The 23,529-nt window shown below is 34.7% G+C and overlaps 1 protein-coding gene across 5 annotated transcripts; it reads right to left on the minus strand.

Moving 5' to 3' along the window:
• Positions 1-268: 268 nt before the first annotated feature.
• LOC123535223 (major vault protein-like) lies at positions 269-21,404 on the minus strand. Of its 5 annotated transcripts, none has more exons than XM_045317788.2 (14): positions 21,253-21,404; positions 16,796-16,941; positions 16,200-16,395; positions 15,571-15,694; positions 13,755-14,107; positions 12,136-12,246; positions 11,523-11,642; positions 11,088-11,237; positions 10,498-10,733; positions 7,856-8,053; positions 6,854-6,998; positions 4,457-4,668; positions 2,246-2,465; positions 269-1,863 (listed from the first exon to the last, which is right to left on the minus strand). In XM_045317788.2, the coding sequence occupies exons 2-14, from the start codon at positions 16,927-16,929 to the stop codon at positions 1,483-1,485; spliced, it is 2,580 nt and encodes an 859-aa protein (XP_045173723.2). In that variant the 5' UTR covers positions 16,930-16,941; positions 21,253-21,404; the 3' UTR covers positions 269-1,482. The 5 variants fall into 5 exon arrangements, with proteins under 5 accessions (XP_045173723.2, XP_045173722.2, XP_053376204.1 ...); XM_045317787.2 differs by lacking the exon at positions 6,854-6,998 and adding an exon at positions 7,046-7,190; XM_053520229.1 differs by lacking the exon at positions 6,854-6,998 and adding an exon at positions 7,046-7,190 and having other exon boundaries at positions 21,267-21,363.
• Positions 21,405-23,529: the final 2,125 nt, after the last annotated feature.

A 23,529-nucleotide genomic window follows, 5' to 3' on the forward strand; every position in this document is an offset into this window, starting at 1 on the left:
TATCAAAAGTATCTTCATATAATTTTTAGTTACATTCCATAAAATAAGTACATGTAAAAGTTTGTTATTTCAAGATGGCTATATATTTCTCATCCTATTCCAGTTCTAAATATTATACAGACAACCTTTTAGCATCTTGAAAATATCTTATTTTAGTCAAAATTGCAATTTCTCCAATATGGCGATCCACCACAACCTCTTTACTTTTGATGATTAACTAAGCTTAAATAAAAAAATAAAACAGCTACACGACGACAACAAAACAACATTATTTGGCAGATATTTATTTATAAATATTTATAACAATAGATGAAAGGAAAAACAAACAAGAAAAGTATGTTTCAAATAGTGATTACTTATCACAGTGTATATAAATTGTTTTAGAAAATAAGTGAAGAAAAAATATTAGCACAAATTATTCACCATACTGCATCTAGAGTATAGCAATAGAAAAGAAAAAAGAACAAAGCATAAACAGTAAGGTAGCAACTACTGCAAACCATAAACCAGGAGGGAGAACAGTGTCTTCAACCACCTTTCTCCTAAACACACAGAAAAATGTAACAATGTCAACTGTGCACACAAAGTATGGTGTAAGATAACAAAAACAGCTAGTCATTTCTAAACTTTCAGGCAAAGTTTATCACACGACTCACTATTAAAAAAAAATAAACCAATGCAATGTAAGCATCCTTATGGTAAACTTTTCCATCACATTGACAATTATATATCTGTTCGTTAACACAAGTTTATAAAAATAATTACTTTATGCAACATGTTTGCAATTATCATGATTTTAATGAAAGTTATAATTAAGCTGAAGAAAGTGTATAAACAATAAATGGACACATTTTTCATCAGCAGTTGATTGGGCATTTCAATTTATTACTATTATAAACATACATGTATTAAGGAAAATAAAAATCTTTTCCATATCTAATAATGAAAATATAAAGAAAAAAGTGGTCAGGAATGCTACTTTGTACATTTTTATGAAAATGAAAATCTCTTGCTAAAAACTTATAAAACAATGCCAAAGAACAAAATATATATATAAAACTTGTGTACTTCTATCACAGAAAAGTTTCAAAGATTAAATGTAAATGTGTTGCAACCACATTATGTCATACAGCAAGGTACAACATCAAAGTCGAAATACAACATACATACGTTTTGATATGAAACAATGAGGTACATGTTTACATTTCAAAATACTAGTTAAGGCTGGATAAATTTACATCCATTAACAAATAGTGTACACCTGTTTATTACAAATGACAAATTAATATAGTACATTTAACATATAGTAATCTATCAATGTGACAGACTGTTCTACCAAAACCATATTGTGTCAGTTTCACCAAATAACCTGTTCAATTCCACAAATATTTTGAAACATTTTCACTGTTTATTTACATATTTATGGCATAAAATCTTTAAATTTTACCATAAAATGTTAACAGCCTGTTGACATGATTGTTTTTAGTCATCATCTTCATCATCATCATCTCTGCGTGCACGTTTTGACGGAACAACCATTCCACCTCCTATGCCTCCAATCAAGCCTTGGGCTGTGCTGAACAAGTTTATAGGACTTGATCCATCGGTGATGACGGTTGATTTCATACCAAGAGCCTGCAGCATACGAACCTGAAGATCAGGGCCTGCGGTTGCGATGGCCTGGAGAGTACTTGCGCCAATAGCATCCACCATTTGTTTGAACTTAATGGTCTCAATCTCAGAAGTTTCACGCGATTTGGCAAGTTCCATCTCGTTCTGCTCCTTGACAAATTTAAGCTCCGCCTCTCGAGCACTGGTCAACCTCTCAAGTTCAGACTCCGCCTCAATCTTCATGGCTTGTGCCTACAAAATAATAACCATGAAAATAAAAATATCAAACCAGGACCTACAATTTTCATAAAGATTTTCTAGAAAGGTTTTTTTTGTGAACACTAAAATTCAAACTTTTGCAAAATATAATATCTCACTGATGTATTTGACTTTTGAAGTCTGTTATCTCCAAGTTCAAAAATAGTTCTCCAAAACGTTGAGCTACCGAGTTATGTCTGTATAACAATTACAAATGTTACCAGGAAAGTTTGATTTATTTAACGACACAAGAAATTACTTTAACTCTACAATTCTTTCTTCTTAACTTTACTCTTCACTAACAACAAAACTACAACTAAACTGCTAGTAATAAAACCTTCAGCTCGTTTCAGTCAGTTTGAAGTGTGCTGCCTACCTTCAATTTAGCCTGCTCAACGGCTGCCTCTCCCTCAATCCTCGAGGCCTCGGCACGAGACTGAGCCTCTGCCTTCGCTTGACCAGTGGACTCTACAGCTGCACTGTGTGCCTGTAACTCCAGCAGGTCCTTACGAGCCTTCTCAGCTTCAGCCTCGTCACTGATTTTCTGACGTTCAAGACGTCCCTTAGCCTCCTGTTCTAGACGTTCAGCTTCATGTCTGTGTGAGAAATATTCAAAGGTTAATTGTAAATCTCCAACAGCATATGGATATAAATAGAGTTGAAATAACAACAATGCAACACAATTATATCTTTAAAATGACACACTAATGTTGCATGAGACTCACCATAAACACTGACAAATAATTAAGCATGTCTACACTTTTGTGGTTGCCTCGTTCCACAAAATTAATTACCAACAAATAAAATTCCCATTCATTTTATCTACAAAACTTGAAATTCAATCACTTATATCCTACAAAAAAAAATGTTTTAAGCGAAATAATGAAATTTCATGTCCACACAATTAGAAGATTTCACAGTAACCTTTAACAAACTAGAATGTGTCTGTAGGACACAGGGTGTGCCCCCCCCCCCCCACTGGTACATTTGTCACAAATAAGGGGCAATAATTCAAATGTTTGCAGTCTCAGTTTGAGGGTATAGCCTCAACAAACACTTTATGAAAAGGAGAAAAGGATTCATTATTCTAGGCCATATACTTTTTGAGCTATGAGCAAAACAAACAAAAAATCCACTATTTTGGCTATTTCAAGGGCCATAACTCTGTAATAAAAGCTAAGATTCTCAAGAAGAATGGTAAGTGTGCAAAGTCACATCACGATAAAGACTCCAGCAAGGTTTCCTGAATTTACATCTAATACTTTTTGAGCTAGGCAAATAATTAGGTAAAAAAGTGCATAATTAGGTGAAAATGTGCATTTTTTTGCTATTTCAGGGGCGATAACTTTAAAAATAGGGGGTGGAGCCAGCCAAAAAATTAGAGGAGTGCAAGTTTATATCATGATTAAGATTTATGCAAGTTTTCAACTATTTATACTAAATACTTTTTGAGCTAGGTGCGTCACAAGGTGAAAATGTACATTTTTGACTATTTCAGGGGCCATAACTCTAAAAATAGGGGGTGGACCCAAATGAAAAATAGGAGGTGTGCAAGTTCATATCATGATTAAGACTAATGCAAGGTTTCATGAATTTATATCAAATACTTTATGAGCTAGGCATATCACAAGGTGAAAATGTGCATTTTTGACTATTTCAGGGGCAATAACTCTGAAAATAGGGGGCGGAGTCAGATGAAAAATAGAAGGTGCGCACGTTCATATCATGATTAAGACTCTTGCAAGGTTTCATGAATCTATATCAAATACTTCTTGAGCTAGGCGTGTCACAAGGTAAAAATGTGCATTTTTGACTATTTCAGGGGCCATAACTCTGAAAATAGGGGGCAGAGCCAGATGAAAACTAGGAGGTGCGCAAGTTCACATCATGATTAAGATTCATGCAGGTTTCATGAATCTATATCAAATACTTTTTGAGCTAGTGTGTCACAAGGTAAAAATGTCATTTTTGACTATTTCAGGGTCATAACTCTGAAAATAGGGGCGGAGCCAGACGAAAAATAGAGGTGCGCAAGTTCATATCATGATAAAGACTCATGCAAGGTTTCATCAATTTATATCAAATATTTTTCGAGCTAGGCGCGTCACGAACTTCGGACGGACGCACAGACAAGACCAAATCTATATGCCCCCACCACTCATGGGGGGGGGGGCACAAAAATGGTTTGTAACTGTATGAACTTTACTAAAGCAAGATTGATTAAACCAAGTACTAATGTTACTTAAGATGCCAAATTAAGCAGATGAAAGATTGACAAATCTGTTTGTTTTGGGTTTAACGCCATTTTTCAATTGTATTTTAGTTATGTTAACCTAACAAGTGTTCCTGGATTCTGTACCAGTACAAACCTGTTCTCCACAAGTAACTGCCAACTTCCCCACATAAATCAGAGGTGGAAGATGAATGATTTCGGACACATTATCTTCTATCAAATTGTCATGGAGAACATACGCCTCGCCCGGGGATTGAACTCACGACCCCGCGATCCGTAGATCTGCGCTCTCCCTACTGAGCTCAGTGGGCGGGCCAATCTGGGTTTCTGCCATGATCCAATTGAACTGTATACCTTGCAGCAGCCTCCTGCGAGTTGGTGGTGATTTCTATAGCGAGCTGGACAGATTTCTGTAGTGAATCACGTGTACGCTGGTCCACTGGCTCTACTGACTGGATGTCTATGCTTGTGACGTACAAGTTGTTCTGTTTGAAAACAAACACATCTCGGACCTTGTCTTTCTCATCAAAACCAAACACGGATGACCTGATTACCCTTGCGGAATTCTGTAAATACATGAAATTAATGTGTAACAAATGCTTAGGAACAATGATTTTCAAAAAACATTGCTTACAAAGAACCTTCTTATACAACACACATAAAAGAGCTTAGTCTAGGAACCAAGTCTCAAATTTCAAAGTTCCCTTTGTTTTAGGCAAATTAAAACTCAATCAAGCCAAACAACACTAATTAGTGATGTGTTTAATGCAATAAAACACTTTCCATGTTTTCCAGGGCTGTTTAGAATTAAAGTTCTAACAAAATGTGATAAAAAATTAAATACATGTTATATCAAGTTGAAATTTGGTACGCTGTTTTTACGCTAATTTTAATTCCCTACCCTATCCTTTCTACAACAGTTATATCAAAGTTGGCTTGATAAGAGTAAAGCTACAGTTATTTTTTTTTACTTTCTACTTTAAAGCCTTCTGAAAAGCCCTTCAATTGATGACCTTACTGAAAAGAGCTCCAAATACTTAATTAACATATAATCATTCTTTAGTATGAAGTTATGATTTCAACCAATAAGGTAATTCTTGATATATATACGAGGTAGCTATTCTTTACTTGCATGTATGTGTGTATGTTGTAAATATCTTTACTTGACAATAACCTGCTTAAATTGTCAGGTGAATGGTAGGTAAATCTACATGATAATAACTTCAGACTTTGGTTTTACACCTTTGTACGTTCATGCACAGCTATAGTGTGTGGATAATTTGAAACGTTTTGAATTCTGACACCACAATGAAATAAACAGGAGCACCGCCTATGGGTGCCATCGCTCGTCTGCAACTGCTGGACAATATGTAAGAAAAGAGTTATAGCTCAGATTTTCTAAGTACAAAAAGGGCCATAATTCTGACAAAATGCAGGTTAGAGTTATGGTTCTTGACCTACATTGTCCCCCTAATGATGATAAACAAGTGTGCAAAGTTTCAAAGCTGTAGCTCTTATAGTTTTTGAGAAACGGTGACATAAACAAAAAATTTAACTAATAAACTCAAATTTTCTAAGTACAAAAAGGGCCATAATTCTGACAAAATGCATATCAGAATTATGGGTCTTGGCCTACATAGTCCCCTAACAATGATAAACAAGTGTGCAAAGTTTCAAAGCTGTAGCTCTTACAGTTTTTGAGAAAAGGTGGACCTAAACAAAAATTTCCACCAAGAATCTCAAATTTTCTAAGTACAAAAAGAGCCATAATTCTGACAAAATGCATATCAGAGTTATGGTTCTTGGCCTAATGATGGTAAACAAGTGAGCAAAGTTTCAAAGCTGTAGCTCTTACAGTGTTTGAGAAAAGGTTGACCTAAACAAAAATTCTAACCAACGCCGCCGCCGATCAAGTGACGACAATACCTCGTAGATTGTTTTCAAAAATCAGACGAGCTGAAATTGTAATCCTGTATGTATGCAAACCAGAAAAAATATGAAACAGCAATCTATCAAGTATCATTTAGCACAAAGGATGGCAGGTGTGTATACCAGGTTTGGAATAGGTCAAGAGATAGCTGGGGTCGGAACCTGTATAGTTCTAAGCCCTTTACTGTTTATCTGACTACACTATGCATTGTCTAAAAACTGGGAGCTCCAGTAGCTCTGCCTTTAATACAGAAACTTTAAATGTTCCTACTGCTCAAATGGAATGCAAGGATAACAATTAAGAAAACCCTATGTGTAAAACTTAATTTACCAGGAATTTACTCAATATGGACAGATTATGCTGTAACTTCTATTACTTAGAATCTGGTTAGTGGCAAATCAAAGAAGAGATTTAACATATATCATGCAGGTATGGTAGGGTCCACCACAAAATCACTGAATTATTGCTTTCAAGATATGAACTCTATTCATTCCAAATTCTCATTGGATTTTAAAACAGAAACTTTAATTTTTGTCTATCAACATGAATTCTGAACATTATTTTTTTGTTTAATTCCTCTTAAAATTCAATCATTATTTAACTACAATGTTTTCATTTTTCTATTAAAACAAAACTTTGCAAACTGACAATATGTGAATCGATAGTTTCAAACTTTGTCCCCTAGTAATGAATAAGGACAATGCCAGCATATCAAGGAAAAATGTTTTTTTCTCTACTGTATCTTTTCTAGCCACAATCCAATGGCAAGCAAAACGGTTAGGACAATTATAGAATTCACACTCATGTAACAGAAACTATACCTTATGGAAATCATCAAATGCAACTTGAGCCACTGCCCCTCTAACTCTAGAGGCAATAGCTTTACATGCATCGCCAATAAAATCGGGAACGCTGAATAGTTTAGCAGCATCTTCGCCATCAGTCTTACTTTCTACTCCAAAATGCCTGCAATGTCAAAATGTTTTATAAACGTACATCAGTAATAAACATACCTTATGGAAATCGTCAAAAGCTACTTGTGCGACAGCACCTCTTACGCGAGAAGCTATGGCTTTACAAGCATCGCCTACGAAATCTGGAACACTGAAGAGTTTTGCTGACTCGGCGACATCATCTTTGTTTTTCACCTCAAAATGCCTGCAAAATGCTAAAATGTTATTTACACACACAAGGTGAAAGTGTTAAAGGTTAGATAGAAAAGGTGTTTGAAGGTGTTTTGGTTAAAAAATGTTAACACATGTACATGTTAGCGCATTTGAATCATTCAAACACTAGCAACTAAAACTGAAACTCCTGAGCCAAAACAAAAATCAAGCATATCTACAGTTACAACCAAGTACACTGTACACTGTCACGTGTGTAAAGATAAAAACTTAGCTGAAGAAAACTAATTTTCATAAAATCGTATCTCAGGTAATTTCCAGTAATATGTAATACTTAAATGTTTTTTTTCTTGAAAATACCTTATAATTACCAGTACAGTCAAACCTGTGCTACAGACCACCTCCAAATAAAGGGCACAACTATAAAACCTGCCCATAAAGGCCACTATTTACTTGTCCCATTTACTTGTTAACAGTGTATATTTACCTGTGTAGATAGACCACCTGTCAAGAGCCCACTTTTTCCATTTCCCAAATATGGTCAATACAGACAGGTTTGACTACACCTTAAACAACTTATAATTTTCCTGTATAACATTATATGTAGTTAATTTTCAAATTTCTGCCATTAAGAAACAAGATATTGAAAAAACATAAAAATTAAGTTTTGTTTACATTTAGCCTACTGTATATACTTACCAGTTATAAGATAATTGCAATGAAAGCCTGGCGTGGTCCGATGTTTCAACTACAATAATATCGGTACAGAAGTCTGGTCCGAGAAGGAGACACAGAGATTTGATTACATTAGGTTTCTTCGGTTTACCACCTGACAAGCTGAGCTGAGTAAACTGTTCATCAGGGCCAAGCATAACCAATTCTGGACCAAATACAACTCTGAAATTGAATTGGTTAATTGTTTAAAACAACATGCTCTGATTTACATTATTTCAATTTCCTAGGGCTAACGAAGTCCCTTTCTTAAAGGTAATCAGCCAAGTACAGTATTTTACTTTCATCCAATTCACTTTTAATAACAAGAGGGTCATGATGACCCAGAATCGCTCACATGAGTAATATGAGCCACATATTTAAAATTGCAAACTGATGCTAAAATATTAGAAAGTAGGTCAGTAGGTCACATTCATGGTCACTGAGAGTCAGTTTTAAGACTGGTGTGAAAAACTGTACATGTCATCCAAAATTCAAGGCTGTATCTTAAAAAAACAAGAAAGTAGGTCAGTAGGTCAAGGTCACAGTCAAGTGACCCCTAATCACTTCCAGTCATCAGTTAATTATGATTAAGCACTCTAGGAAATATGATTTGATAATTTTTGAAGTATTTATTCCTATATAACTCATATAACAAGTGACCCCCAGGGCGGGGCCTCTTTTCACCCCAGGGGCATAATCTGAACAATCTTGTATGAGATCCACTAGGCAATGCTACATACCCAATATCAAAGGCCTAGGCTATGAACTTTCAGACAAGAAGATTTTTTCCCCTATAGATATGTCTATGTTAAATTTGGGAACCCTAGGGCATGGCCTCTTTTCACCCCAGGGGCATAATTTGAACACTTTTGGTAGAGGAACACCAGGCAATGCAACATACCAAATATCAAAAGCCTATGCCATGCAGTTTCAGGCAAGAAGATTTTTAAAGTTTTTTCCTATATAAGTCTATGTAAAACTTGAGACCCCCGGGGCAGGGCCTCTTTTCACCCCAGCGTTATAATTTGAACAATTTTGGTAGAGGACCATAAGGCAATGCTACACACCAAATATCAAAGGCCTAGGTCTTGTGGTTTTAGACAAGAAGATTTTTAAAGTTTTTTCCTATATAAGTCTATGTAAAACTTGTGACCCCCGGGGCAGGGCCTCTTTACACCCCAGGGGCACAATTTGAACAATCTTACTAGAGGACCATTAGATGATGTTACATGCCAAATATCAAGGCTCTACGCCTTGCGGTTTTGGACAAGAAGATTTTTAAAGTTTTTCCTTTCGGTTGCCATGGCAACCAGAGTTCTGCATGGAATTCAATTCTTTGAAAAATTTTGAAAGGGGGCAACCAAGGATCATTTCTGTGAAGTTTGGTTTAATTCTGCCCAGTGGTTTTCAAGAAGAAGATTTTTTTAGAAAATGTTGACGGACGGACGGACGACGCACGACGGACATTGAGCGGTCATAAAAACTCACTATGAGCCTTTGGCTCAGGTGAGCTAATAAACTGACTGTAATGTATGCTAAATGGATGTAAACCACACCTCACTGTAGGCTATATTTCAAACATAAACCTTTTAAAGTAAATCCCTCTATCTATCAGGCAGGCATAAATAAATCCTTTCAATGGATTAAGAAGATTACATTCTCAAAATTTTGAGAAATCATCATACTGGTTGGGAACCATTTTCCGGACACATTTTCATATTTTGGCTCCATTATTCCCTAAAAATAATATTTGATATAAATGAAGCCCACACTACACAAACTTCAGCTCCTTCTGCATCCGATGTTGTAATCAGCATCGCGTTGTGACGTAAAACATGGGTTCTATGGGGCCTCAAATGGGGTCACTAAAAGAAGTTATTTCCCCCGTAAGGTAAACCAGTATCCGGACAAATATTTTGACGGTATTTTGCTGTTAATTTGATATCAAAATAAGTAATTAAACTATTTTTACACATTTCTTTATCATTCATCTCTTCAAAAATGCACACGAAACATAACCTGACGTTCAATAGCAGCTACGAAAGCAAACCGAAGTTGACAATAAAAATCTCGAATTTCGTCTAAGGCGGATTCTTGATAATTCCAACAGATATAGAATAAAATTAGTGCAAAAATTGACAGCCCTGCATTTTATGTAACTATTACCGTGAAATTATAAGTAGCACATGTTATCAGCGGACAATCAATATGAAGTTTAATTATTTCTTCCCCACTTGGTACTTCGGCAAGTGTGAACTACTGCGCATGCGCAATGCTATCTTCATGCCCCATTAAGACAGAAAGTTGTTTTGTAAACACAGGTGTGTTATCATAAAAAAAACTAACATAAAACAGTTTTGTAATATAGTGGTTGGTTGTATACATGAAGAACAAACACCTAAATGATCTAGATGAAACAATAACAGGAATAACAACGAAATAAAGCGGATATTACATGTGTCCGGAAACTGGTCCTGTCCGGAAACTGGTTCCCAACCAGTATAGTGCAATGATTTTCACTAACCAATTATTCAGCTAACATAACTGAATTTGTTCCTTTATTCATGAAAGAAATGAGTCTCCAGTAGTCTAACTGGTATTTAAAGTTATTCATTTATTTTTCCTACCTTGCTTTCTTCTCCTTGTAATCATAGATCTGTACAGCAGCATTATGAGGTACCCTAAATGTGATCACACGTGTCTTGTCTCTTGCTTTCGCTGCCTCTGGGGTGCGTCGGTCACTACGATCGGCAAGAGGATCTTTTGCTGCCATGAGCAGATTCTCAACTGCTGGTGGTAATTCTTTTGACCATAGTTCTTCATCATGATTCAGCATATAAGTTTCACCTGTAACTGCCCTTACCTGAAATTATCAATGATAAAAACACTGCTCATGCCTTTCATTGGTTTTATTATGGATAACTGCGAACATTCTCCAACATATCAAGGATCCCTTAAAATGTACCTCAATTATGGTTTCAAATATTTCTATGAAAGTTTATAATTTTCTAAACTAAAACAGCCACATAGAAAAACTGTATATATTTATGTATAACCACTGAAGAAAAAAATAATCACAGAGCTTTCTTATTTGCCCATGAAAATATCAATAAAAATCCTCATAAAATTAAAGGCCAAAGTAATAAAACTGGAGGTTAATCGTAATGTTTAAAGTATGAATCCGTAGCTGAAACCAATGTTTGTATGTTAAACATACCTTTCCAGTCTTGACATCACGGACATAGATTCCCTCATTCTCATCAAGGGGTATAGCCTGTCGTTTCATTACCACCTCAACCTCAACAGGGGGAACATATTCCTTAGGGCCTCGAATCATCCAGCGGTCTCCTGGCTTTCTGTCATCCTCCTTTAAGAAAGTTTTTTTTAAATAACTGATACATTGTAAATAAAAAATGAAAAGAACATTAAAAGCTTAAATGTTACTGGGAACTGAACTCAAAACCCTAAAATTACAACTACATTCATCTTTCCAAATTTTACTTTTTTTTTAAATCACTGAAACTTCCCATTTTCCTCTGTAACTTTAAAAGGACAAAAGTTTTAGATTTTTTTTATTACCAAACATGTCATTGCCAAACAATGCAAAAAATATTTTATTGATTATATCAAAGATTTCTTTTTGTTTACTTACACCATCTTTAAAGCTCTCATTGGCCCGGAGAATCAGTCCCTCATCTTCACCGAGGATGTAGACGTTCTGTATACCTCTTTCTAGACGTTCCCCTGGCATCAAGAAAAATGTCTTCTCACCCTGTAATGGAAGAGTTACGTATGACAGACTATTTCAGTAACACTATCAGAAATAGCTTAACTTTGTTAAGCTTGTAAAAATAAACAAGAATAAATGCATAATCCTAACTAAGTTTACACAGAGTTTTACATAATTAAACAAAAGTCACTTCAATAATTCATGTCTTTTAAATGATAATTTTCTTACAAACTTTTGAACAGTTTTAAGTATACTGTAGTGATTATTTTGTAAGGCTACAAGTTTGCAATTCTTAAATGAGGTAGAATATTCAAGACATTTACAATAATAACAGCACATCATTTTTGTCTTATGAATAGTCAGCAAATTCAGCAAAACTAAGCCTCTTGCAAACATTTCTAATTTTACGCTATGTATGTAACAAGTTAAGATGAAAACTAAGAGATATCAGATAGGTTATTGATTAAATAAGGTCTTCTTCGTGTACTAGAGGTGAATTCCAAAATAAGTGTTGAGGAATATACATTAACAATACCTTAACAAGCTTTTTCCTTCCCATTTGGGGTCTTCCCTTCTCATCGACAGGGTCCAGGACCACACAGTAATGTCTGTTACTGAGAGATGTTATGTTCACTACTCCAACTACCTGTGGTGACATTCAAATACAAATACACTTTCTGTCAAAACTTACAAGAAAATAAAAATAAAGAATACAAAGTACTGAAGATTTTGGGTTAATACTTGCAAATTTATAACATGCAAAAATATAGAATACAGTTAGCTATGCATTTTGAATTTTTTTCTCACAACGGTCATTTCAACGATGTATCCTCTTACTGAGGGCTATTAAATAATTTGAAACTTGCTTTATAAAAAAAATTCTGATGCAAGATAAATGTCTTCCACATCTTTATGGTATTTTATCTATAGTGTTAGTCTAACCATCGTCAATAAGATTGCAATAGTTGTGAAACTAGAAAAGTGTCCATAGGACACAGATTTTTCCTAGGTCAGGGGCCATAACTCCTACAATACTGAATGAATCCGGACGCGAAACCCCAGGTGCACAACTGCACATGCTGACCAACATTCCTGTAAACTTTGGTGACTCTAGGTCAAATACTTTTGGAGGTACGCGCGACACAACATTACAATGACCAATTTTTAACTAAGTCAGGGGCCATAACTCCTACACGACTGAATGAATCCGGACGCAAAACCCCAGGTGCACAACTGCACATGCTGACCAACATTCCTGTAAACTTTGGTGACTCTAGGTCAAATACTTTTGGAGCTATGCGCGACACAACATTAAAATGACCAATTTTTTACTAAGTCTGGGGCCATAACTCCTACACGACTGAATGAATCCGGACGCAAGACCCCAGGTGCACAACTACACATGCTGACAAACATTCCTGTAAAGTTTTGTGACTCTACATCAAATACTTTTGGAGCTAGGCGCGACACAACACTAAAATGACCAATTTTTACAAAGTCCCAGGTGCACAACTACACATGCTGACCAACATTCCTGTAAAGTTTTGTGACTCTACCTCAAATACTTTTGGAGCTAGGCGCGACACATCTTTATGCCCCCCCCCCCCCCAAAGTGGGGGCATAAAAATCAGCAAAAGCCTGGCCATATAGCACAGCACAAATAACACTGTGGTAGGAAAACAATGTCTCAGCAATTTAACCCTGGCAAATAGTTTCTCAAAAACAAAATTTAAACAAAGTAACGTATTTTCTCGAGAAAAACAAAATCTAAACTGAATGAACTTTATCATTGTATAATTGCTCACGGTGACCGGTAAATCATTTTTAATTCATGACACAACTAATTTCTTTACTCTTTCATGTTTTACAAATACATATATAGTATAGGTATAAATATGATGGGTGTGGTAGCCATGATTTGAAGTTTAGTAGGGCATGATTTTGTTTTGGACCGATCGAGTTTTCAAAATTTCTGAAGCCCTGACAATTAATATACTGAAATATATGACTAGCAATGTGTATAACTGCTTATAGCTTTTTATGTCATTACAAATGCATTCTCATAATGAATACAGTACGAACATTGTAATTCTGATCTACATAACATTCCTTATTAAAACATGATTTAATGTAAACACATATGTATTAACTGACCTCTTCATAGACATTTGGGATATGTGTTTCCGTCATATCCATGGTAATAAGCCACTCTTCACCATTTTTACGTGTTATTCCGAAATCGTCCTTGAAGGTTCTCAGTGACCTCATGTGCAATGCCTTCTTCTCTGTGAGAACGTAGGCATTTACAATGTCAACAACTTCTTCGTAAGCTCCTGGTAAATAGGCTCCAGTCTTCTTTACTTCCCATTCTTCACCAGTCACACGTGCATTACCCTCCCTGTCAATACATTCTTTACGTGCACGTAATCTGATAGCCTGGTTGGGTTTGATGATGGTGGCCCGCACCGTCTCTTCAACCACAACCTCTTTCCTTGGAATATAGGTACCTAGCAGAAAGACAATTTTGCTCATGTTATTCATTACTATACAACTGAGAAAACTGGAGCTATCACTAAAGGTGATGAATGCACCCCCCGCATGCACTGACACAGTACACTGCAATTTGACGCACACAAGATTGCATAATTATGTGGACTGTATGAATATAGACTGTATGTATACTGTATATGCAGACTGTATGTACATAGTATGTTAACAAGAAACAAAGTCCCATAACTCTGCAATTTTTTTTGTTGAAAGAACCTAACATGCCCTATGCATAACTACTGTTGTTACTGATCACTTGTGTGAAGTTTCATTCAGTTGTGTCAAGGGGATGAGGAGAGATGGTGCGCACAAGATTGTGTCTATGTATATAGTAAAGTAACAAAAAACAAAGTCCCGTAACTCTGCAATTTTTTTCTGAAAGAACCTAACATACCCCATGCACAACTACTATTGTTACTGATCACTTGTGTGAAGTTTCATTAAATTGTGTCAAGGGGATGAGGAGAGATGGTGAGCACAAGATTGTGTCTATGTATATAGTAAAGTAACAAAAAACAAAGTCCCGTAACTCTGCAAATTTTTTTTCTGAAAGAATCTAACATGCCCCATGCACAACTACTGTTGTTACTGATCATTTGTGTGAAGTTTCATTAAATTGTGTCAAGGGATGAGGAGAGATGGTGCGCACAAGATTGTGTCTATGTATATAGTATAGTAACAAAAAACAAAGTCCCGTAACTCTGCAATTTTTTTCTGAAAGAACCTAACATACCCCATGCACAACTACTGTTGTTACTGATCACTTGTGTGAAGTTTCATTAAATTGTGTCAAGGGGATGAGGAGAGATGGTGAGCACAAGATTGTGTCTATGTATATAGTAAAGTAACAAAAAACAAAGTCCCGTAACTCTGCAAATTTTTTTTCTGAAAGAACATAACATGCCCCATGCACAACTACTGTTGTTACTGATAACTTGTGTGAAGTTTCATTAAATTGTGTCAAGGGGATGGGGAGAGATGGTGCGCACAAGATTGTGTCTATGTATATAGTATAGTAACAAAAAACAAAGTCCCGTAACTCCGCAATTTTTTTCTCTGAAAGAACCTAACATGCCCCATGCATAACTACTGTTGTTACTGATCACTTGTGTGAAGTTTCATTAAATTGTGTGAAGGGGATGAGGAGAGATGGTGCGCACAAGATTGTGTCTACGGACAGACAGACAGACAGACAGACGGACAGACAGACAGACAACCTGAAACCAGTATACCCCACCTTACAACTTTGTTGTCGGGGGGTACAAATATATCAACCTTAATTAAAGAAAACACGGGAAAAGTTGTTTTGCTAAATAGTGAATGGTTTAATTTTGAAATAATTCATTGTAAGGTGTACAATTGACTTTTACACATTTTCTGGTTTATTTTGTAAGTTTCTACCAATTGTATCTAAAGCTCATACCTGGTCCCTCAAAAAGCCATTCATCCCCAGCTGTTCTCTTTTCTCCAGTATCATCTTCAAAATCTAATATTGCACGTAGTCTAAGGGCTGAATTAGGGGCCACAACTTTCAGAGGGGTTACAGCCTACAAATGAAACATATCGTAAAGTGTTTTTATGAACACCATTTATACAACTCAAACAAAAAATGATCTCATGTGTGTAACAGTAACCTTGAAATAAAGTTAAAAGTTATCTAAAGGAGTCAAATAACACAAACAGCTATCATAAAACAGGAAAACTCCCATCTGAAACCTTTCATTCGATGTTTAATTTCAATTAATCTTCCTCATATTCAAACCATACTGAATTGATTTTTCTTCCTAGGCCTTTAAAATCTTTGAAAGAGAGCTGTAACTTAAACTAAACACTGAAAGAGGAAAAAATTTCTTAAATTTTCCTGTTCGATTTTATTCTTCCTATTTCTCAACTTATTTTCTCTCTTTTTTTTTTTATAAGAAATCTAAAACCTAATAAACAGTAACGACTTACATCAGTGTGCATACCAACAAACATGCCATTAGAAAAAAAAACAGTCTACTTCCTGGACATAATATTATACTTTCATCTGAAACCAGTTAAGAAGTATACCTGTTTAAGGACCTCCCCTGGGTAGAGTGGGAAAGGGTCCTGGGCAAGTCTAATCTCCTGGTCAGCATGGAGAAGCCGCACTTGACCACTCTTATCTATCACCACACTGTTGTCTTTGTCCCGCAGTGCTGGGTTCTCGATAACACAGTAATGCCTTGGTGGCACTGTTATCATCTTCTCTGGTCCAACGACCACTCTGAAAAATTCACAGATTTACAAGTTATTTTCTAGCTTTAAATATGTTCAGAATTAAATCGTCCTCTTGTTTCCTACCATAATCTCTGGAAGCCTAGTACAGTGCAATCTCTAAACATAATGTTATAACAGATCATTTTTGTTCAGTCCAAAGATTAAGCATAATTAGATTAGCACTGCTCAGGTACGTAGCCAAGCTAGAAATTATATTGATGCCCGATGAAGCCAGAGGGATCTGTGGGTCTGCTCCCGAGACAGTTTTATTTTCTACATTCAATTTTCTCTATTTTGGCAAGTAGTTTTAATAATATGAAATAAAGTTCATGTTGAAGCATGCGCTTCCATACTTCTGCCTAGCTATGCTAAATGTTTGGCTGATATTTAAAATATTGAAAATTTACCTTTCATTGTCCTGTCTGATGTATGTCTGCGGACCAACTTCCAACCGTGTGACATTTTTGTTCTGGTCTAGAACATGAATGTAATAATACGGTGGAATTCGGAACAAAGATTCATTTTCTTTTCTAGTTGCCATGGTTATTGTTTACTGAAAATAGACAAAAAAAAATATTTGATTCCTTACACTATTCTGAACAGTCAAAAAGGATATTCAAATGAGCCTACATGTACATTACTTAAAAATTCCTTTTTAGTATATCTATATTACTGATACATGATGTCCATGGTTGTGGGGAAAGGAGGGAAAAATCCTGTCATAATGATTAAAACAGAGGGGAACAGAAGCAATATTTTGGACAAATATGTCCTGTTTTTGGAGAAAAAAAGTTTACTAGTGAAAAGCACATTGTCAGTTTTAAATGTTAAAAGTTTACATTATATACTCTTTTGGAATATGTTAAAACATGTTTGGATGGGAATTTCTGTCAACTTTGGGGGAAAAACGTACTTTTAGGAAAGTGGATGGGGCAAAATATCAACCCAAAAAACAGCGAAAATAAACTATGCCATATCTCAAACATAACTGCATATATACATGTAGCAAAACTGAACCTACTGTGAAATATTTTACCAATTCACAATTTTCCCTGGTAACTAAATTCTAATGCAGAGAGAACATGATACAATCTCACCAATAACTGACCAACACATGAAACCAGTATTTCATACATATGGTAAATCAATAACCAAGCAAAGTCGGACACATAGATCTACTTTCTGCAGATGAGTTACTCTTCCAGATACTGCTCTGTGCTGCTTTGCCTTCGATGGAGCATAACACCTGCATTATATTACTTCCCAGACAAAATGAAGGCTAGAAATATTGCTAAATGACCTTTGTTTACATTTCACTAGATTGTATAAAACATGTACAACACCCTTCCTTACAGCAAGAAGATTTATATATAGATGCATAAAAGAGGCCTGTTTTAAAAATACTAAATTGTCATGTTATCTTCAGATTATTGATCAAAAGCATATTTAAATTTCAGTACTGTTCTTAGATAATGTGCCCAAAAAACTACAGAAACAATTACATGTATGTTCTGCTCTTATAATTGTACTCTAAAACCTGAAATCTTTTATAACTGTATAAAACATACTGTACCTAAAATATTTCCAATTTCTGAAGCATTGATTTTAATAAATCACACAGGTATATACATGTACAGGTAAAAGCTAACAAATTATCTGTTCTAACCTCTCTGAACTTGCCCATCCTACCTTTAATACACTAAATAAATACACAAACCTCCGACATATAACAATGTATAATATTTCTACCACACTACCCACTTACCCAGACAAGATCTAACTCAACTAAATAATTAATATAAACCTTAAATATTGACTGTATTGTATTAATTTTCACTTGGTCTATTGATTTTCCCTCTGTTGGATTATACAAAAATAGAGTATAAAGTTTGGCCAAGGTGAACTTAAATATCTTTCTGACATAGAGTTTCAAAGGAACAAAATACTGTTATTTCTGTTTCTGTGTATTATAATTCATGACGAGATTTTCATGTTCAATATATAACATTTTATACTGACATAGAAGATATTGGTCAAATGGCTGTGTCTATAATATGTAAAAACTGATAAAATTTCGAAGAGTCAGCATAAAAGCTACAGAGTGATTAAAAAATATATAATTACTTTTGTGTATTTCAACAATAAAATTCTAAACTTGTGGAAAAAATGACAAATTTTTGCTCAGCAGAGCCTCTCATTTCATTCAGTTCAATATAAAAAGCCACTCATGTATATCCTCTATATAATTCACAATATGAAACTAAATTACTATTATACATAGGATTTACAACTTAGGAAAATGTAAAAACTGCTTGGCCTGAACCACCAAATTACAAGATTTATCACAAATATTTGACATTCCACCTACCTAATGGACAGAAAACTTCTATATACAGTATTATTGTATTATAGTCCTGTTATGGTTGGTTTATATATTACATGATGTTTTGGTTGTACCTTTAAACTATAAAGTTGTGACATAGAAGGTTGTCTGATAAATACAATAATCACAAAATCTCCAAGGTTAAATGTCACAATATAATGATCAAATACATGTATAATTATCTGAAAATATCAGTTTTCAAAATAAACAAAAACACTCCGATAGAAAAGTCTTAAAAGCAGTTTAATATGCAATGTTATACATGTACATTTATAATTTTAATATTTTAACAAATAATCAAAAGTATTACTTTGATGTACCTATCAATTTATAATTTCTGTTTTCAATAATTTTATACTGTAAAACAATTTATATGCTAGAAAGCATAATTAATTCTGGCATTCTCTTTTCATACAATATCATGTGTGTTCCATCTTGTATCTATATAAATATTTTGGAAAATTAAAGACTTACTTACATGCAGCTATTAAATGTTAACCCACCCTATCCCAATGCCATAATTCAGTGACTAGCAAACACCTACCAGATCTATATATATATTTTCCAATATAGTGCCTTGTCAGCACTGAGAAAATCAATTTTTGTCCTTTGTACAGTATTATTTCACAACCAACTAGCAACCTTGAACATTCAATTATATCTATAGTTGTTTGTGCAATAGTCCGTATCTTTGTCAATGTAAAAGAAACAGTCTACCTACATGTTATTACACGAATTATAGTAAACATTGTGAAATGTTCAACTCGGTCATAACTTTATATAGCCTTGGTTTATAATAATTTATGTCTGTGCTTTCTTGGTTACAGTCCAAATATGCAGGTAACATTATGTGGTCGTCTTTTCATTTAATTAATGAAAAAATGAATGGAGAATATATTGGTAATTAATATTCACCATACACTTCTGAATCTGAATCCAACTGGATACACTGCAGGGACCTTTCAGCATGCATGCAGCGAGAGAGAGAGTTTATGACTAAGTCACTGTGTATGAGGTTGTTTCTGAAGTCCAGGACTGTTTGTGTACACACTGTATCACTGTTCAATGGATTCCATTCTACTATCGTTCTTGGAAAGGAGTTTTTATTAGGATCACTGTTGCAGTATATTAGTTTAAAACACTTTTGATGGTTTACTTTTTGTGCTTACTTCATTAATGGTCCAAATTAAGGTTTGTTTTGGGTTTAACGTGATTTTCAACAGTATTTCAGTTATGCAACGGCGGGCAGTTAACCTAACCAGTATTCCTTGATTCTGTACCAGTACAAACCTGTTCTCCGCAAGTAGCTGCTAACTTCTCCACATATATTAGCGGTGGAAGACCAATGATTTGAGACACAGTGTCTTTTATCAAATCGTCACGGAGAACATACTCCTCATCAAGGGCTCGAACTCGTGACCCCGTGATCTGTAGATCTGGACGGGCTTCCAAATTAAGGCAGTATTAGTAATATAAATAAATGAGTATGGATTCTCTATATTCTGAGTTTTACATTGAACAAATTAAACTATTAAAATGAGGCTCTGCAAGGTATTCTTAAACAAATGTAAAATAAAGAGTAGCAATATCAGAAGTACATGTATAGGCACAAAATACAATTTGGATATATCAAACATAAAATCAAGAGGTGCTATCAGCAAAGGATAAGCTATATATAGCTCTCATCGGTTAAAATCACCAGAAAATTTATAGTTTTGGAAATTATTGGATAATTTTTATATAAATCAATGAGGAATAGAATCCCCTTTTGATACATGTAAATTTTGTTTGAATTTATGGCCAATTCGTGACATAATCTGCATTTAAACCTAAAGCATGTAAAGCGTCGGCAGCGGTGAAATTTCATCGGAAATTTCCTCCACTATTTTGATCTTTGGAGTGTTTGACGCGAGTGGAGATATTGTCCATATGAAAAAATTATCTCAATATTTCCTACGATCCTGTCAAATTAGTTTGACTAAGCAGTGAACATGCATGCGCACGCCGGGAATCTCGCTGTTTTTACTTATGCATGCGGATTTTGTCGTTTTCATTAATTGCCAAGCCAGATTCACTCCACTTCTGTTGGTTGAAAAAATGGCGTACAGAAAAATAAAGTTACAAACTCTGACATTGTAAACTTGTTCTGGTGGAACTGAATTAATTTAGACCTCTAACTGGACTAAAATGTGTATCAAAACTATTATAAGAACAGACGTAATTATGAATACTTCTATAGTATATCTTAAATGCTAATTTTTGTACTAAATGCATGCAGAAATGAGAACATGAACAAAAAATTCGACAATGGACCCTTATTGGGGCCTCAACCATAAATTAGTTAACCACTTACCGCTGAATAAAAACGAAATGACAGTCAATGCAGAATGCAAGACCACAATTCAAAGCAATATTATAACTAGAAAACATGCACTGAACACAAAATAATACCTATTTCACAGTAAATAAGCAAATCCTTACCAGTTGCGATATACCAGTTGCTACCTGCGCAACACATTCACTTCCTGAAGAAGAGTACCGCCTTGACGTCATGTACGCTAAAAATAGAATTGACGCCCAAACTTGAATTCGGCTTTGCAAATTTCTTCAGTCTTCTTACTGAAAACCAGTCAATCTATTTTTGGAAATGATTCGTTTAGTTGACGTATGTACGATGAATCTACTGCTCTGACGAAATTGTCAGCAATCCGTGTGCAAAAAAGATATGACTCCCTAATTAATACTATATATTATAAAGTGATAAATCAGGGGAAACTCCTCGATATTAAATATAAATTCTAGTCGTTTCTGTTAATATGTTATTGTACCAGATATAGTTATTTTAGTTACATTAGTTTAGCTTAGTTGTTCTTCCTTTAGAAGCTGTTGATCAGGTCGGCGTGTTGTCACTTCCTAGCAACCGATAAATCCGAGATACAGCAAGGTGAAAGTATCACGTAGCAACCCGTAGCGATTATAGTAGCGGTACGGGTCGCGATGTTGTTTTCGAATAAAATATATCATAATACATTTTTATTTCTTAATTTTTATTTTTCCCTGTCCATTTATAATGTATTCCTGAAAGGTTTTTCTAGTTTTACGGGAAATTATTGATTTATTAGCGTGTCAATAATGGTCTGGTAGAAGTGACATATGTTGTGTATTGTCAAGTTTTCGGCGATGTTGTTTTTCAATAAAATAGATCATAATATAGTTTTATTTGTGTTTTTTTTATTCTCTGTTCATTTTTTTTCTCTAATTTTACTGGAAATTATCGATTTATTAACGTGTCTAAACTCTGGTGGCAGAAGTGACATGTTGTGGACTGCCAGTTCTTCGGCCCTTCGGATGGCAAGATTCCATTTGCGTAATATATAAGTTATATCTATGTACATATACATTGTGCGAGAATCCTAAAAATGAATGTGACATTTATATTTTATATCTATTTTCTTTTGTATATATTCCAAAAATATTGTCCCTTTAAAAAAATAGATTCTAGAATCTATTTGAATGAAATATTTTGGAACTCAATTTTTTACATAAAACAATGGATGGATTATACAATTTTTGTATTATGAAATAAGGGGTTTATTACTATGGTGTCATTAATCTCTTTAAGGTATACTGTTATGCAAATAACAAAAATGTGCATCCACCTGCCAAGTGTCCAAATAACATAAGTCCCTGGAGGCATAGTGTACATCAAAGGGATAGGAACAGGAAATCAGTCTCTTTGATTAGTGATGGGCATCCAGGATCTGGACAGAACCGGTCAGAACTGGATTTTACCAACCTGCCACATACTTACTACTCGTCTCCATAGTGATCCCTGTGACTTATGATTGTGTGAATGTCTAATATAATTTGAAAAGTAGATCCCCCGGAAGCACCGAGAACAATGCAAACAGTGAAAATTGCAGACTGGGTTTGATTGAATCTGTTCATGAGCATTAATGGAAAATGCAACACTGCCCGCGCTCCCTAGCACCGGCTTTTAAAGCGGTATTCAATGTTCAAATTCAAATGAGTTGAAATCAATGATCCCAAATTTAAAGGACCAGAAAATATAACAAAACTGAGATGAAGTCGGAACGACTTTTTCAAGACTCTTCACTTATGAATTAAGACAAACTAGCTGTTCATGTTGTAGAGATATATGTATACTTTATATTTTCATATCTAGATCTATATTTTTTTTTTAAAGATTGTCACATTGAAAAAAAAAAGACTGATTTTATAATAAATGAAATTTATATACATAATTGTTTTGTTTTATCCTATGAAATGCTGAAGAAATTATTAGAATAATCCTCTCTCCATTATTCATCACACATTTTTCTGGTTAAATATAGGTGTTAATATTACGACACCTGCTAATTAAATCCCACATTGAAGGTGTTGATAGAATAACAGTTAACGTTAATGAATCAACCTTTACAATTATTATCTAGTAACACATTACACAAGTCCAAATTAGACCTAGTCCAGAGTTGACAGGGAGTGTTTAGAAATAATTTTATCAAAAATGATTATTGAATTAAGTGAAAGAAGAAAAATATTGACAAACAATAGGCCTATTTATTAAAAAACAAACATGAAATTGCTGGAAATGTATTTAAGACAAAAAAGTTTATGAAAAAATATTAATTGAGATTTTATAATTGGAGGCCATCTACAGAACGACTGGAATGGAGAGAGAGACCCATTTACCCAGTTTATTTTCACGTCCTTAAACTGTAAGGGGATCGGATTTCT

Source organism: Mercenaria mercenaria, chromosome 12 (assembly GCF_021730395.1).
Source record: "Mercenaria mercenaria strain notata chromosome 12, MADL_Memer_1, whole genome shotgun sequence".
Classification (NCBI taxonomy): domain Eukaryota; kingdom Metazoa; phylum Mollusca; class Bivalvia; order Venerida; family Veneridae; genus Mercenaria; species Mercenaria mercenaria.